Below are 13,299 nucleotides of genomic sequence, written 5' to 3'. Positions count from 1 at the left end.
CTTTAGGAGTGAAACCATTCTGATAGTGCTGCAAAACATTCCACAAAACAATTGTGTTTGAATTCTGTGCTTTCTACAGTTCTCTGCTCTGAAACTCTTGATATGTAAATGTTAGAATCCTAGTAGGAGTGGAGGTTTTTTGGTGGTTATTCTGTGGTTTTGATTTTTTTGCTGTTACATTTTTAGAACAAAGTTTCGAACTTGCCTGGGGCTTCCTGTTGACTTTTTAAAATCACTGTTTTGTGCTTTTGACTTTTCTGATTTTCTTTTTTGAGTAATTCTTTTTACAAGGGGGATTAGGTGAGCATTTGTATAGAAACAGTTTAGAGGTGTAAGAAATATCTTGGATATTTATTATCTATCATTCTATAATTATTACTTATCATTCTTTCTGACTGGCTCTAGTCAATGATACTGTTTTTTCAGTGCTTAAAATAGCAAAAAGACATAGGGAGCTGAATGCTGAATGGCTTGGTAAAATAAAGAAGGTTAATCTGTGTTTTAAAAGTACAAGATCTTTTATTTTTTTCCTGACATAGGAGCTGACATGTCGAGAGGAACTTCTGACCCTCCTCCTGTCCCTTCTGCCCTTGGTGTGGAAAATCCCTGTCCAGGAAGAAAAAGCAATAGGTATGTTTTATCACTTAGAGTATTCAACACTTAAAGGAAGTGATTTCTAGTTTTACTACAGAGCAATGTAGTAAAACTACTACTCTTGAAGTTTTACTACAGAGCTGAGGACTCTGTGCTAAAGAGTAGTTTATTGTAGTACATATCCTCTGACATGAAATGAAGATGTGGAATCTGCAGAGAATTTAAATTTTAAAAATGCCAAAAAATTGTGCAGAGAATGTAAAGGCTTTTGGTCAGTGTGAAAGGCAATGCTTTTGTTGCTGTGTAAAAACTGAACAAGGAAATGGCAGTGATCTGAGTCAGATTTTTTTGTTTTGATTTGGGCTCGTATATTTGTCAGATGTATTCTTTTCCCTCCCAGAGGGTAAAACAAAGAGAATGAAGTAAATGAAGTTACCTGACTGTTTGAGAGAGTTTCTAAGGACTCATACCCAAAACTCTTCCAGGGCTTTTTTTTTTTGCTATTTGCAACTCCTCCAAATTGAAGGCTTTTGTTAATGTTTGTAGACTTGGAGTCTTTAAAGGGTCAGTTTCATAGAGGTTTTATATAATAAGCTTTCCTGCTTGCTGAGATGCATCATTCTTTTGTGCTCCTGTAATCATGATGGAATTAAAGAAATGTCTTGGTTATTCTGTGACAGCTTAGTGGCTTTTCCAGGGTTTGTTTAAAAAGCTGTTGTGTAAATAGGTTTTAAGGTCTTGTGGTTTATACACTACATAATGCACAGCTTTTACTTCTACAAATTACCCTCTCAGTACAGAAAGAGTAAGCATGATGTATCCAGTTGTGCACTAAGTCAGGGTTTTTCTTCAATTGAAGTAAGTTCCCCTCTATTAGGCAGCTTTTTTCTTTCAGTGCAGGTAATATCCTTTGTTTGATAAAGTATTCCTGATTAGTTTCCTGCTTTCAAAGTAGATTGTTAGTTTCTTAAGTATCACAACAATGACTTGTTTAAACAGCATGACACAGTCGTGCTTGTACATGGAAGCATCTTTTCTTTCAGCTTAAATGAAGTTTATAGCTATTGTGTGGGCTTCTGGGGCTTTGTGGTGGTGGGGGCTGTTGTTGTTAACTATGACATTTTTCTAAGTAATAAATTTATGGGGTAGAGGATACTTGCAGTTGTTTTATGGTAGCTATTTTACTGCCCAAAGCATCCAGTTACAGTTCTGTCACTTCTTAAAAATAACAACGGACTTAATCCAAGAACATTCACGGTTGTTTCTCTGCTTGCTTTTTTGATAGCTTAATTGGAGCTTACTGGTAGAAATGAAGCAGTAGTACTTCTGTTTTATTCTTCAAAATGTGCTTGCCCTTTGACTCAGATTTGAATTTTATACTGCATACTTGAAAGTTGGGGTTTTTGTCTTGGCTTTTGTACGAATATTCAGGACGCTAAACATTATTCCTTTCTGTCTCTCTTTTGTCCCTGACTATTTTAAAATCCCATACTTTTATTTCTGCTGCTTGTATTGGGAATAATTAATGCTGAAGTAAAAAGACTGAGGTCTGTATACTTGAATATTTGCACTGATAATAAGTAGAAATTATTTTTTTTTCCTACTATTACTAGTACACTGGTAATGTCATTATGCATCCTAAGAGGGCTGTGAGCTAACACACCCAGCTGAGTTGCAAAAAGTGACAATGGAGCATCAAGTCAAAAAGACCTTTTCCTCCCTTTAGTTTGCTTACCAAAAAGTCCTTTCACCTACTTTGGTGACATATTTTTTGAGAATGGTTTTTTGAGAATAGTTGTGCCAACAAAAAGTTTTAGGAAACCTTTTAGCACGCTTTTGTTTAACCCTAAATAGAAAATGAAATAATTCTTCTAGGCTTTAAAAATAACCAACCCTAAACATGAGTTGTTGCTGCCTGTTTTATACTGAAAATGTCTGATACAGGTGCATGCAAAACCATGACCTATTAAGATACAAATTTGCTGTGTATTTTAAATCTGGAAGTATTTAACTATAAAATAAGGGAAAATGCTTTACATATTCTAATGTTCCTTTGTTATCTTTCTGTTTCAATAGATTTTAATATACCCTTTACAGTAGACATATGCCTGACCAAAGAGAATAATACAAGTTCTGTGAAATCTACTCAGGAAAAACTAAACTTAGATGGAAGCACTCATTCATCTCTTCAGACCTCTGTAAAAGTCAGTCTTCGATCCCGTAAAAGCGGCCGTCTCCGCAAAACCACCCACCGCTACTCCGTGCGGGATGCGAGGAGGTCCCAGCTGTCCACCTCGGATTCCGAAGGCAATTCTGATGAAAAGACTGCTGTAATAACAAAACACAGACGCTCCCAGTTACTGCAGCCCTTTTTAACCTCTTCTGTTAGGGACAGCTGCCCTGGGAGTAGAAGTGATTGCCAGCCTCCCGAAGTGGTACCAGGTTCTAATACCAATGCCCCTAATCTAGAAGGTTCCAGCAAAGTTATTCCAGCACATGAAATTTTGAATGAGCCAGCTGCAGGAACGTCTGAGAGCACCATGAATAACTCTCCTTTTGACTTATGCCATGTCTTACTGTCTCTCCTAGAGAAAGTGTGCAAATTTGATATTGCTTTGAATCACAGCTCTGCTCTTTCAGCGAGTGTTGTGCCCACATTGACAGAGTTCTTATCAGGATTTGGGGACTCCTGTAATGTAAGTAGTAACACAGAAAATGAAGTAGTTTCTGCAGGGTGGACAGAAGAACCTGTGGCTCTGATCCAGAGGATGCTCTTTCGAACAGTTCTCCATCTTATGTCTTTAGACATCAGCAATACAGAAACAATGCCGGACAATTTACGAAGAAATTTAACAGACTTACTTAAAGCAGCATTAAAAATCAGAATTTCCTTGGAAAAGCAGCCTGGTCCTTTTGCTCCAGGATACAAGAAAACACTACAGCAGCTGGTTCAGGAGGACTATATATTTTCTAGATATCGTCACAGAGCCTTGCTTTTACCTGAGGCTATAGAAGGGGTCTTGCAGATTTTGATCTGCTGCCTACAAAGTGCAGCCTCCAATCCATTCTACTTTAGTCAAGCTATAGATCTGGTTCATGAGTTCATACAGCAGCAGGGATTTAAGCTGTTTGAAGTAACGGTGCTTCAAATGGAATGGCTGTGTATGAAGAATGAGGGAGTACCTGGGGAAGCCTCAGAGCATCTGAAAGCCCTGATCAACAGCATCATGAAAATAATCAGCACTGTCAAAAAAGTGAAATCAGAGCAGCTCCATCAATCAATGTGTACAAGAAAGCGGCACAGACGATGTGAGTATTCTCACTTCATGAATCACCACAGAGATCTCTCTGGACTCTCTGTATCTGCTTTTAAGAACCAAGCTTCCAAAAATCCTTTTGAAACTGCTGATGGAGAAGTTGATTATCCTGAGAGATGCTGTTGCATTGCTGTTTGTGCACACCAGTGTTTGCACTTGTTGCAGAAAGTTTCTTTGAGCAGTACCTGTTCTGAGATTCTCTCAGGTGTACATAATGTAGGAATATGTTGTTGTATGGACCCAAAGTCTGTGATTGTCCCATTGCTCCATGCTTCCAAGTTGCCAATATTAAAAAATTTTCAACAGCACATACTAAACATCCTTAACAAATTTATATTGGATCAACTGGGTGGAGCAGAAGTCTCTCCAAAAATTATACAGGCATCATGCAATATATGTACTGTTGACTGTGATCAGCTCGCTCAGCTGGAAGATGCCTTGCAGGGCAACTCCAGTGATGCCAGTCCCACATCTAGTTCCTCTTGCAGAGTTCAGGGAATTCTGCCTAGCACTGGATCTGAAGATATGTTGTTGAGATGGCATGCACTGGAGGCTTATCAGGACGTCATTTTTGAAGAAGACAAACTACGTGGCGCACAAATTGCAAGCCATATTTGCCACTTAATTCAAAAGGGAAATGTAGTGGTCCAGTGGAAACTGTATAACTGTATCTATAATCCCGTACTGCAGAGAGGAGTGGAGCTAGCTTGCCATGCTCAGCAGCAGCTTGGACTGAGTACCGCTGATAAACTCATGTGCAGTTACCATAGCCAGGATTTGCCTTCTGAAGTGCTTCAGGTTTATTTGCAGATGCTCCCTCTGTTGCTAAAATCCAGGTTGGTTGATTTTCTGTTTATTATTGGGAAACATGCTAATTTGGTACAGAGCTTTGTATATTTGTTACTGATTGGAATGTAAGTTTTATTTGGACTGTAGGTGGTGTTTGCCTATTGCAGGTGGCAACAAGATAAATGCTTGAGTAACAGGATACAAGCCTAGATTCATAAACTATAGGAAGTGAGGGCTCTCTACTCATGAATTATGGTCTTTAACAAGCCAAACTCTGTAGCAACAAATAAAATCTTTGTCCAGTGTGACATGCTCTCTGCCTCCTCGTTCTTGGTTCTAAAATTAGTCAGGAATGTTTAACACATTGATATGTCATTTTTCTGTGAGAATTAGAATACACAGTTTTCTGATCTGTTTCCCTTTTCCTTCTAGAATGGTCACTATAGAAACCACCTTTCAAAAATAAGGCTTGATGTTTACTTTTCCTGTAATAACTGTTTTTTAACTTAGAATATCCTGTTCATTTAAGCACAGTTTAAGAACAGGAACCAAAACAACCCCAAAACACAAAAAAGGCACAAACATTCTCCCAAGGCATACAATAGATACTTTTTATTTATTGTTAAATTGATTAAATAATTGTTTAATAAATGTATGGAACTTTTTTCAGAATATGAATGTGTTTTTTTGTCCAGGAAAGATTGATTTTATTTCTCTTGGAGTCCTGAAGTCAATTTAGTGAGTTTATCCAAGACAAAAAGTAGGCTAGTACTCCAGTTTATGTAAAGGGATTATCTAATACTGTTTTAACTTCTAACCTAAACAGTATCAGAAGCTTTAATTTTTAAAAATGTACTTAGTGGCAAAGAGGTAAGAGAAATAAATCTTAGATGAAGAGAAAAGTTTAAAATGTCCTTTTATTTTTACTGGCTTAAAGGTGGGAATAAATAAGTAAATGATCCATTTCATTCTAGAGTAACTTGATCAGAGTAAATCTGATCCTGTGGGAAGGGGATGGGAGGTAAGTAAGGTGGATATCTACAAGCAAATATAGCATGCTAAAAACCTCACAGTTCCTTACCCTAAATTTTGTATGAACTTAGTATAATACTTGGAGAGTAGAAGAAGGGAAAAATAGACTTGGAAGCAAATATATGGAAAGTTTTTTTTGATATTGGACATGCTGACATAACAATTGCACAAAAACTTATTCTTGAAAGGTATTCCAGAATTTATCTGAAATTCATCATCCATGCACCTAGTCGACAGTTAGGAATATGCCATCAAGTTTATTTGAGAAGGAATCACTGCTTTCTGGTGAAATCACCAAACAGGGAAATAGCTTCATTTTCTAATAAAATATTTGGGCAAGGAAATACCACTAAAGAGTAAATGTCATAAATAGAGTTAATTAACCACCTTTAGTGTTTTGAGCATCATATATTTTTGTGGTCTGCATTTTAGAGGGAGATATTTCCTCCATTATATCTCACAAAAAAGTTGAATTTTCCACTACAAGCTGGACAATGCTGAGTTGGGATCCTAGAGTGCTGCAGACAAGTTCCTTTTCTCTTTAATTTACAGTGATTTATAGCAATTGCTGACTTACATGAGGTTTTAGGTACTTTATAAAGTAACTTTCTTATGCTTTCTTTTGCAGAGTAATTAGAGACTTGTTTCTGAGTTGTAATGGAGTGAATCAAATTATTGAGTTAAATTACTTAGATACATTAAGAAGCCATTCTTTGAAGGTGTTGGAGACATTGATACTCTGCCTTGATGATCAGCAGGAAGACCAAGCAACACCAGAACTGGAAGGCCTGAACAGTGAACAAAAGGAATCCATGTCTGACTTGCCCACTTCTCTTTGTAGCCAGCATGCTGTTTCAGAAGTTCCTCAAAGCCTGAGCAAGTTTTATGCTGGCTTGAAGGAGGCTTACCCAAAAAAGAAAAAGTTTGTCAGCCAAGACATTCACGTCAACACAATAAACCTGTTCCTCTGTGTTGCTTTTTTATGTATAAGTAAAGAAGCAGATGGTGATCTGGATTCAGCTAATGAGTGTGAAGATACATCAGGATATGATAGTACAGCCAGTGAGCCATTAGGCCACAAATTACCATATCTGTCCCTGGAAAGCCTTACTTTGCCCTCTCTGGAACATATTCATAGGGCTGCAGATATTTGGTCCATGTGTCGTTGCATCTATTTGTATAGTTCAGTTTTCCAGAGACAGTTCCATAGACTTGGAGGCTTTGAAGCATGCCAGAGATTACTAATCCTGATAATTCAGAAACTTGCAAAAAATAAAGAAAAGGAGCAAGAAAAGAGGGAGAGAGTATTGAGTGAAAGCAGCAGAAGTTCACATGGGAGTCCTCGAACTGAGCTTCTCAGCAAGGATGACTCTGTTCAGCTGGCTAAAAGCAGAGAGGTGACGCAATTGGAGCTTGATAGTTCTGGCAGTCCTGCTGGTGCTGAGCAGCTGGTGCCTGACTCTGGCTCCTGTGACAGCCCTGTGAGTATGGAACACACTTTGGGTACTTCAGTTGCCAATCTTGAAGGGATAAGGACTTCTGCAAGAGAAGAGACTGAGTGGGCACTCCAAGGTATCAGACTTCTAGAAGCTCTGCTGACCATCTGCCTACACAGTGCAAGCACCATGCAGCAGAAGACAGAAGCGGAGATGTTTCACCAGGTACTGTGCAACTTTGTCTACCTTCCTTTGCTCCTATTTGTTTCATATTATTTTAACAGTAATTTAGTGAAAAGTTCTTCTAGGGAGGTAAAAACTTTATGCAGTTTTTTATACCATTTTTTGTATAGTACTGGAAGTGTACAGCTAAATAATGAGCTTAGTAGTCAGAGTAGTGGTCTGCTTGAGTAGGACTCTTTTCAGAAAGAGTATTTAGTGGAGAATGTGTGTGAAAGGGATGCTGCAGGAAAGCTGTGCAGGCAAGATGTGACCACTGTACCTAGTGACTCATGTTGTTTTTTGAGGATGGTTCTGAGCAGACCGTGGTGCTTGACAAAAAACTACTGAAGGGTACAGATACTGAAAGGACACCTGAAAAAATTATTCCTTAAGCCTTAGAGGTGGAATAATTCAGTATTCCACAAGAAGTTGTTAATTCACAGAAGACACATTCACTTTTCTTTAATGTTTAATTACTGTCTTGAATTTTACTTGACAATTTATTGCAAAGCAGGAGGTATTGAGTGCAGGAAAGACCTGGAAACTGGAGTTCTGTCTTGAACATTCATTGTTTTTATGATCTTGGACATGTCACACTCTGTCAACTGTTAGTAATGTGGTGTGGTTTGAATGCACAGTGTACCTGAAGCTGTTTCAAAAATGTTTATTTTTGAAACAGCACTTTCACCTGCAAATTTTAAATAGCAGCATTTTGCCAGATTTTTTCAGTGTGCAGGTTCCAATTAAATTTGTCATGACATATAGGATGAATCTTTCTTATTTCAAGAGACTGGATGAAACCTGGTGGTTTTAGATGAAAAGTCAGATTAGTGTAGGTCAAAGGAGAAACTCTTAAATGAAGGAGCTAAACTATTTCTTTTAGCTTGAAAAAGTAACTCAAATCAAAATGTTTTTCTCCCCCAAAACACAGAATACCTGTGTGGATGATATCTTACTTGAAATAAGAGAGCAGCTTGCTCAGTCAAAAGTGATAGAAACTGACTTGGCAAAGCCTCTCTTTGATTCACTGCTTCGTGTTGCATTGGGCACTTTTTCTGCTGATCTGGATCATTCTGAAGAAAAAATTGAAAAGGTATGAAACACCAGCTAAACAGTCTCATTCTGAATAATGCAAGATTTTCTCAGATTTGTTCTCTGGGTCTTTTTAAACCTGATAGGAAATGTTTAGATGTATTTGATTATTGTGACAGTTGAAGATGAAATCTCTGCTTCTCATACCAAAGTGGAATGCTGTTTATTGATTTAGTCCCCACAATTACTGCTCAGAAATGAGTCATGCTTTTTCATCTCACAACAGTGTGATGAACTCTTAAAGGAAGGGCTTCAAATGGGAATGTTGAGTGACCTTAGTGGCTGTAGACATCTTCACCTCTTCACCTTTCAGTGAATGTCAAGGTGCATGATGATGGTGATAGTGATTTAGAAACAGTTTTAATTCTGTTTCCTAAAACTTTGATCTGGTAGTTAGTAAGAAAAATCTCTCTTTGCAGATTCAGTTTTTTACAGAATAATGAAGGATTTTTAACATATCTCAGGTTTCTTGGAAGTGTATGATTAATTTGTTTCTTTCCCCAGTGGGATTGGAGAAAATAGGCACTTGGACATTTCTATATTATTTGCTTTTCTGATCCAAAGATATTTTTTCTGACCAATGACAGTCTATTTGGTTGTATTGTACAGACCCATTACACTGAGAAGGAGCCTGTGTCACAACCTGGAGAAATTTCTGAAGAAACTGAAGAATCACAATGCTGTAGTCTTAAGCTTTTTGCTGAAGAGGAAGGATATGAAGCAGATAGTGAAAGTAATCCTGATGATAGTGAAACCAAGAATGAAGGTAAATGGGAACTTTCTGAATATACAAAGCTGTCTTTTTGATATAGCAAAGTTTGTTTGTCTTTTGAGATGTACCAAAACAGTGCAAGCACCTTTAATAGATAGAAATAATTAACTTTATTTACTTCCAGTAGGATGGAGTTACAAATGGAGAGATAAGTATTCTGAGTGTTACAGAAATTGTTCTGTCTTGGTTGTTTTGGTATATGTGACTCTTGCTCCAAAGTGATGTGGCTCAAGTGTGTTATTGTGATCTAGAAACTCCAGAGATATGTACCAGTAGTTTTTCTGAAGATCAGTGCTCAAAATTTTTTCTTTAGGATTGTAAAGAAAATTAAATAGTCTAATTATGTTATAGAATACTAGATTGAAAGGGACCCCAAGGATCATCTGGTCCAACCTTTTTTCCCAAAAGCACAATCTAGACAAGGTAGCCTGGCACCTTGTCCATCTGGATCTAAAGTACCCAATGTGCCACTTTTCTGGGGAGATATTTTCCAATGTCTGATTTGTCATTAGGGAAAACTTTCTCATTGTGTCTATGTGGAATTTCCCCAGAAGTAACATGTACCTGTTACCCTTTGCTTTGTCCATGTGACTTCTTGTAAAAAAGGAGTCTACCTTCTTTGTAGACAGCTTTTAAATGGTGATAAGATGTCCTCTAAACTGCCTTTTCTCAAGGCTGAGCAAGCCCAGATTTCTCAACCTTCCCTCCTGTCTTTTTTGTGTAGTGGTGACATAACCAAACACAGCAATCCAGATGTGGCCTGACAAGCACTGAATAGAGTAGGATAAAGGTTTTTTAATCCCTGTTGATGATGTCCTTGTTGATGCAGGCCAGCATCCCATTGGCTTTCCTTGCCACAGCAGCACACGTTCACTATGCTGAGCTTGCTGCCCACTGGACCCCAGCTCTCCAGCCAGGCAGATCCCAGTCTGTGCTGCACTCCTGGTTTCTATTTTCCCATGTGAACATTACATTTGTCCTTGCTGAACTTTATAATGTTCTTATTAGCCCACTCTTACAGCCTATCCAGGTCTTCCTGCAGGGTGGCTCTCCCTTCCCAAGTGCCCACTTCCCCACTCAGTTTGGTATCATTGGCAAACTCCATCAGGGTGGATTGATCCCATCACCCAGATCACTCATGAAGATATTGAACTTCATTGGGCCCAATATCAGTCCCTGGGGACCCCACTTGTGACAGTTTGGACCCCAGTTGTCCAGTTTAAAAAGGATTTACCACCCCCTCTGGGTGCAGCCAGGCAGTCAGTGCCCACCCACTGCACAGACCCCTTGTCTCCACCCTAATGCATCAGTTTATCTGGGAGGAGCCTGTGGGAAACTTTGGAAAGCCTTGGAGAAATCCAGGTAGACATCCACTGCTCATTCCATATCAACCCAGCAGGTTTCTGGCTTGTGGAAGGCAATCAGGTTTGTCAAGCACAATTTGGCTTTTCCCAATCACATGCTTCATTTGACTTGATAGCCCCCTTGTTATACAACATATCTCATTATTCTAAACAATTGATGTGCGCGTATCTTGCTGTATTCTGTTTGTGTAATTAATTTTAAACATGAATTTGCTTTAATTTTTTTCCTTTGTGCTGAGCACACCTGGGTGCTTATGTTCTGGTATGAGATCAGCATGAGCAGCAACAGCCTTTAATAGAACTGCATCAAACTGCTGCTGTTTACCTGCGTGACTAGGCTTTATCAATAGATTTATAATATTTTTAAAGCATTTCTGAATTAAAAAGTTAATCTGAAAAACTTCCATGATACACTTGCATGTAACATGTGTCTGTACCAAATAATTTTAAATAATTTAAAATCTCTCCAAAATGTAACAGGGAGGCTTACATATTTGGGGCTTTTTCTTTGATTATCATGCAGCTATTCTGTCATGTGCATTTTCAGAGTTAAATAACAAATTGCTTCATCCGGCCTTTTAATATGAAATTATTTAAATTTGTCTCCTTTCTTGGCAAGCTCAAAGTTTGTGTAGAAGTTTGGGGCTTTGTTGCAATGATTTTGCTGTTGTGTTTCATGAACTGCATATTTTGCCATTTCTGTATGTGTCCAATTCCCAGGAAATGAAGCCAGATAGTTTAAGACTATGTAATGGGAGAAACTGCATCCTTGCCCTTCTGTGTTGGCAGGAAAATAGAAAAATCTGAAGCAGAATATAAAACTATGCTAATCTCTGAAAATTGCTTATAACCTAGTGATTTTTTTTGTTTTGTACCTGTGAGAAGGTTGGAGATATGTCCTTGGATGTCCTGCTTAAATATGCAAACTGTATTCAGCTGAGTAAGTTTCAGTAAGACACATGTGGTTTCTTTTTAGGAGCAGACACAAAGGCGGAATCAGGATGTGCTGGTGCTTCGGGTTATTTTAATGGCCTGGCTGAAAACATCAATCAAGGAGAATTAATGTATCCTGAAATTTGCATGTTAGAATTAAACTTGCTCTCAGCTGGTAATGCAAGTTTAGATGTGCTTGCTCATGTATTCCAAAGCTGCCTGAATATCATCAATCAGAAGGAGAGAAATGCCACTGTCCTTATAGAACAGGTAAAAATGTTATTACCAGAGGTGGCAGTTAAGCAGTTGTGTATTTTTAATTTTATCATACCTAATAGAGTGATCTTGAATATTCTCACTTTTTATGGGATTTTATAAGATGTGAAACAGTGTAAATGACTGATATTGTCAACTGCATTGCATTTAAGTTACCAGGAGCTAAGTAATTTACTGAAAGGTATCTGTCCTTCAAAGCTTTTGAGTTTTTCAGGTGTCTTTCTTTTATCAAGACTGTTCAATCCCTACAGATAGATTTTATGATTGTCAGGGCCTTAAGGAAAAAAGGGCAGATATCTGCTTGTATGTATATGTAAGCATTCTAAACTTTTTATTGAATATGTACTTTTCGAAACCGTGAATCATGTACCTGAAAAATATTCCATGCTTTTTTTCTTCATAACTTTGTATGAGAAGTCAGTTGTGCAAATGGTCATGCCCTCGTGATCCTTTGGAGTTTCTTTTAGTTGCCTTTTTTTACTAAATTGAGTATCCTTCCTGCAAAAGATAATGATATGACATTCAAAGTCTCTCTTCTGCAACTGAACTGTACACAGCACAAAAGATTGTTCACTGGCAAATATAAAAACAGTCCATAATTTCAAATAATCTAAATTATCATTGAAATCAATAGCAGGCAGGAATTGATTAGAAGAATTTATTTCTTAGTTCTTTGAGCTGGGGGATATTCTTCAGATATTGATTTTTCCTATTCTTTTGTACAGGGAGCTGTTAAACACCTTTTGGGAGGATTTCTGAATATATTGACACAAACAGAATCTAGTTTTCATGGTGAGTTAAAGCTCCAAGTAACTTAAATATTGGTTTTTAAAATCTAATGTATACACAGTCAAACAGTGCCAATGCAAAACTGACAAAGGAAATTCATTGGCGTGTGAATTTATGCAGCTGCTTTTTTAACTTGCAAGAAAGTTTAGTGTAAATATAGGGTTATTTCTGAGGTAGTGGAAATAAAGAAATACTGGCAGATGTGAAAATGACAATTGAAACCATAAACACTAGTGTGACAGTGTTAAACACTGCTGGGAAAAAATAGCAGCTGATTAATTCTCATTCCATCACAATGTAAGCCTGTATTTCCAATTTCTTTGTAACCCAGATCTTGATAATGCCTTGAGTTTTATTTCTAACTGGAAAGCAGCTAGCTAATCCAAGAATGTGGAAGCAGGTGAAATGTTTGCCCTCAGGTAGATTTATGTATTGAGGGTGCTTCACAACAGGAGGTGATGTAAACCCATCCCAGGATTTGGATCCATGGTGACTTTGTGGGGAGAGCCTTTGCCAGGCAGACACTTGGTTCTCAGACTTTCACTCTATTTTGCAGACCTGGGACAAAATTTAGCATAGCACTGATTGATTCAATAAAATTTTGAATTATAATGTCAGGAAGTACTGTTGGACCTCTTTAGAATTCATCTTGTAATTTTTATTGGTTCCTTAATCTGAAATGG

General features: G+C 37.8%; 1 protein-coding gene across 3 annotated transcripts in view; it reads left to right on the top strand.

Annotated features, from left to right (window-relative positions):
* The window catches only part of LYST (lysosomal trafficking regulator), a 77,509-nt gene that overhangs the window by 15,218 nt on the left and 48,992 nt on the right, over positions 1-13,299 (top strand). For all 3 annotated transcript variants that reach the window (XM_071432316.1, XM_071432307.1, XM_071432326.1), the window contains exons 4-10: positions 540-630; positions 2,671-4,747; positions 6,361-7,393; positions 8,322-8,483; positions 9,092-9,248; positions 11,595-11,821; positions 12,553-12,619. In XM_071432316.1, coding sequence (XP_071288417.1) covers positions 540-630; positions 2,671-4,747; positions 6,361-7,393; positions 8,322-8,483; positions 9,092-9,248; positions 11,595-11,821; positions 12,553-12,619 — 3,814 coding nt within the window. The remainder of the gene's footprint in view (positions 1-539; positions 631-2,670; positions 4,748-6,360; positions 7,394-8,321; positions 8,484-9,091; positions 9,249-11,594; positions 11,822-12,552; positions 12,620-13,299) is intronic.

Source organism: Agelaius tricolor, unplaced genomic scaffold (genome assembly GCF_023055355.1).
Source record: "Agelaius tricolor isolate 1412-34295 unplaced genomic scaffold, bAgeTri1.0.p SCAF_1, whole genome shotgun sequence".
Classification (NCBI taxonomy): domain Eukaryota; kingdom Metazoa; phylum Chordata; class Aves; order Passeriformes; family Icteridae; genus Agelaius; species Agelaius tricolor.
Note: the sequence above shows the minus strand (reverse complement) of the source record. Positions and strands in the feature narration are given on the sequence as shown.